This window comes from Sapajus apella, unplaced genomic scaffold (assembly GCF_009761245.1).
Source record: "Sapajus apella isolate SASKATOON/1434 unplaced genomic scaffold, GSC_monkey_1.0 scaffold175, whole genome shotgun sequence".
Lineage (NCBI taxonomy): Eukaryota > Metazoa > Chordata > Mammalia > Primates > Cebidae > Sapajus > Sapajus apella.
Window position 1 is genome coordinate 1 of NW_022437115.1, and position 4066 is coordinate 4066.

The following is a 4066-nucleotide window of genomic DNA, read 5'->3' on the forward strand; positions in this document are numbered from 1 at the left end:
CCCCACTCCCACCCTCCCCTCACTGGGGTCTCTGCCCGGGACTCACCGGAAGATGCAGTGGGCGGCGGTCAGCACCCACCGGGGGTGGATGAGGGAGCCCCTGCAGATGTGCACCCAGGACGCCCAGTGGTAGTTGTAGATCCTCAGACTGACCTGCCATGGCCACTTCCCCTGGGGGACATTGTGGCCCCCCACGATGCCCAGCAGGTCATTCTTGGGGACGGGCGCTGGGAGAAACAGGAGGAGGTCAGGGAGCCTGACCTCAGACACCCAAGCCTCAGCCTGTGCCCACCCTCAGGCCGGAGCTGGACTGTACACATGTCCCCTGGATCCTGAGTCAGGGCTGGAGCCTCTGGGAAGGGAGGGCCGTGTGGGCCAGGACTCACCGGGGCTCCCGGAGCTGCAGCTCCCCAGGGAGAAGATGGCCAGGAAGAGCAGCAGCAGCATCTGCAGGGAGACAGCATGGAGTGCGGGCTGGGGGCTCAGACCCGGGGTCGGGGTGGGGTCGGGGAGCCACCCACAGGCGTCAGGGAGGGGACAGCACCCTTACCATGCCAGGACTCTGCAGCTCTCTCCCTGGCCCCTCGGAGCTCCTTTATCCTCAGCCACAGGAAGTGGGCAGGTGCCAGTCAGTCCTCTCCTTGGAGAAGGGGCGGGGAGGAAGCAGCCCCTTGTTCAGGTTGTGAAGGGTGGTGGCCAGCGACCAGGGGTGTGGGTCCTTGGTCCAGGCTCCAGTGGTACAGTTGTCCTGAGCCACTGGGTCACTGTCCCCACCGGCATCACCGGCAGAGGAGAGCCGCCAGGGTTAGGGGAGGAGGGTGCGCAGCCTCACTGCAGAAGTGCCACCTCACCTGGCAGGTTCCTGCGCCCCTGGGAGGCAGTGGGATGGCGTCCCCACCTCGAGCCGCCCTGGTGATGCTCAGAGCCAGGTGCCCAAGCGCTTCACGATGCCCAGGGCAGGTGGTAGCAATGCTGATGACATGGGCAGGCCCCTCCCCCGGAGCTGCACGGTGGGCTCCCAGCTTCCACAGCCACCCCACACACGCCGATCAGTGCACAGCGGCCCGCCCTCCCTGGTGGGATGTCCCCACGTCTTCACCAAAGGCAGCCTGGGCTGATGACCCGAAGCCAAATCCTCACTGCAGGGGTGGAGACAGGGCCAAGGGGAGCCGACCCCAGGCTCTCTCATCAGGTCCACACAGCGGCCCAACCCTGGGTCAGATCCTCTGCGAGTGGTCAGAGCAGACGGTCCTCTTCCTCACAGAGAAATGCCTGTGACCCTGGCCCATCGGGACATCCTGGCAGGTGCGGTTCACTACGCGTGGGCTAGAGGGTCCTCCTCCCCTGACTCCACCCAGGGCTGCAGAACGGAATCCGCCCCAACTCCGGGTAAGCTGAGCAGCTCAGTGAGAGGTAGCCGAGCCTCCTCCTCCTCCTGGCTGGAGCCCCCTGGGTCATCAGCAGCCCCACCCTCAGACCCCTCCTCATCCACCAGGAACAAGCCTCTCCGTGGTGGCTCGGGAAAGCAACTCTAAGCCCTGCCCTGGCCCCTGCCTGCTGAGCTCCTAGCTCAGTGGCCTCTGCGTGGCTGGTGATGCCAGTGGTGAGAGTTCCTGAGCCCTCAGGGCTGGCCGTGCCTTGGGAACCACAAGGAAGGTGGCTGGGGAGACAGCACACCCAGGCCTGGGGCCACCTCCAGCCAGGGAGTTGGGGGCGGGCCCTGAGCTCTGCTTCGGGGGCCCCAAGCCAGGCTGTCTGGTATGTCCTCAGCCCTGCCTGTCCAGCGGGCCTGGGCAGATGGCACTGGTGTGGACAGGGTGAGCCAGAGGACCCAGGGCAGGGCATGGGGCAGGCTGGGTGCTTGGCTCTGGGGCAGCCCACGCTGAGCGGGGCAGGGTGTGGGTGGGTGGAGTGGCCTGGAGCTGCTGGGATTCAGGACTGGGAGTCTGAGCCCAGGAGGCTTTGGGACACCCCAGGCTGGCCCAGCTCCACGGCCAATCAGAGAACGTGTTGTTTCCAGGGCTAGGAAGAGCCAGGAGGCGCTGGAGAAACAGCCCAGGGGAGGCCTGGAGGGAGAGAAAGACGTGGCAGCCTCGTCCGTCAGGGCCAGCGGGCAGCGGCCCTCGGGTGAGAAGGAGCAGGCAGGGCTGCGTGTCCTCACGCCCCACATCCCCACCTCAGCCTGGGGCTCACTCCTGGGATGGCCACCATGGCACAGCGGGGGACACAGGGGCGGGATGAGGGCCAGCTCCTGAAACACCCGGCATCCTGCTGTCTGTGCTGACCACGGAGGCGCAGGTCCCCTATCTAGGAGGGATCAACCTGAGACCATCAGCACAGGCTGTTAGCCCACGGCACCTGGGGACAGGATACCTGTTTGTCCTGATAGAGTCAGGACCAGACCACTATGAGAGCGTTTGGCGATAGGATCAGAGGAAGAACTAGGGGCCGTGCAACCGTTAAGACGGGGGTCAGAGGCCCTGGCCAAGGATAGGGTCAAGTCGAGGCCTGCGGCCAGGGCACCCCCACCCAGGGTCACTGCGGTGTGAAGGATGTGGCTGCTTCGGGCCAGGGTTGCAAAAGGGCTGGGCTGGAGGAAAGGCCATGCAGTGCGTCCCAGCTCAGGGGCACGGGGGTCTCAGAATACGGTACGCAAAGCCTGAGGTAACTGGGACCTGGGAGATAAAGGGTGAGTGACCACAATCTTTCCATGTCCCCAAGGTCACCCACCATTTGTGTGCAAATGGAACCCTGTTACCCATCAGTTCCGGCTTCCCTGGTGTGAGCTCAGCTTTCACAGACCTGGAGAGCCCTGCCCGCCTGCTTCCGGGGTCCTCGGAGGACGCTTCCTGCGCACAGGTTGGAGTCCACTCCGCATCCCGGGTGTCCGATGCTCTTCCCCGGCACCCTGCACGCTGGGTCCCTGCTGCTCACACGGGGTTGTCCTTGGTGACGAGGCCACTGAGCTGTACTTCCTGGGTTGGGAGACCATTTCCTGAGGGCGTTTTAATGGAGCCGTGGAGTTTGCGATGAGCATAAAATCTGCATTGACGTGACTAAAAAAGCAGAAAAAAACTCGTCTTCTTTCAATGTGAAATAGTTTTGGTTTTGGTTTTGTTTTTTGAGAGAGTCTCGCTCTGTCACTCAGGCTGGAGCACAGTGGCTTGATCCCGGCTCACTGCAACCTCTGCCTCCTGGGTTCAAGTGATTCTCCTGCCTCAGCCTCCAGAGTCGCTGCGGCTACAGGCACGAGCCACCGCACCCGGCTAATTTTTTGTGTTTTTCTATAGAGACAGGGTTTCACCACATTGGCCAGGATGGCCTTGATCTCCTGACTTCATGATCCACCTGTCTCTATCTCCCAAAGTGCTGGGATTACAGGCATGAGTCACCTCGCCCGGCCATGAGATAGGTTTTAAGGTAAAAGACCTAGGCCAAACATAAATGTTTAAAGTAGAAATTCTGCGTAATTCTAGACCCTGCAGTCACCCTTCTCTCCACCCAGCACCACCTCCCCTGACTCCACACGTGTGTTCACGAGAGGGAGCTGTACGGTGACGGGACTGCTGCTGATATGCAGGCAGAGACGTCAGGCGTAATGGCGCACTGCAGCCAGCGGTATGGATTTAGGGAAGCTTATTGCACCAGCTCTTCATGGACAGTTAGACAGTTTCCAATAATTTTCTGTTATAAATCATGATATGAATGTTCTTGCATGTACAGAAGACGTGTGTTTCTCCCAGTTAATTACACACAATGCACAGTGCTCAGTCAGGTGGGTCTGAGTCCAAAACGAAACCCAAGCTGAGACTGTGGAGCCATTGGGATCCATCTACTCACCCACCCTCCCATCCATCCATCCACTCAACCATGCGTCCATCCATCCACTCATCCATCCACCCATCTACTCATCCATCCATCCATCCACCAACTCACCCATCCATCCACGCATCCATCCATCCACTCATCCATTCACTTACCTATCCACCCATCCATACATCTGCTTAACTGCACCCATCCATCCAACTCACCCATCCATTCACCCATCCTCCCATCCACTCAACCA

General features: G+C 60.9%; 1 protein-coding gene and 1 long non-coding RNA gene across 2 annotated transcripts; one reads left to right on the forward strand and one right to left on the reverse strand.

The window, feature by feature from the left end:
* Positions 1-26: 26 nt before the first annotated feature.
* LOC116542854 (putative serine protease 29) lies at positions 27-765 on the reverse strand. Its single transcript, XM_032268007.1, has 2 exons — positions 387-765; positions 27-227 (listed from the first exon to the last, which is right to left on the reverse strand). The coding sequence occupies exons 1-2, from the start codon at positions 445-447 to the stop codon at positions 43-45; spliced, it is 246 nt and encodes an 81-aa protein (XP_032123898.1). The 5' UTR covers positions 448-765; the 3' UTR covers positions 27-42.
* A 383-nt stretch (positions 766-1148) lies between these two features.
* Positions 1149-2123, forward strand: LOC116542853. Its single transcript, XR_004265380.1, has 3 exons — positions 1149-1389; positions 1496-1817; positions 2021-2123. It is a non-coding gene; the product is annotated as an uncharacterized LOC116542853 (long non-coding RNA).
* Positions 2124-4066: the final 1943 nt, after the last annotated feature.

What these genes read in the sequence shown, in the direction of transcription:
- LOC116542854 (XM_032268007.1), bottom strand. Translation starts at nt 447, where the DNA reads ATGCTGCTGCTGCTCTTCCTGGCCATCTTCTCCCTGGGGAGCTGCAGC. An exon ending in CTGCAGCTCCGGGAGCCCCG is followed by an intron (nt 228 to 386) that starts GTGAGTCCTGGC and finishes TGTTTCTCCCAG; the next exon opens with CGCCCGTCCCCAAGAATGAC.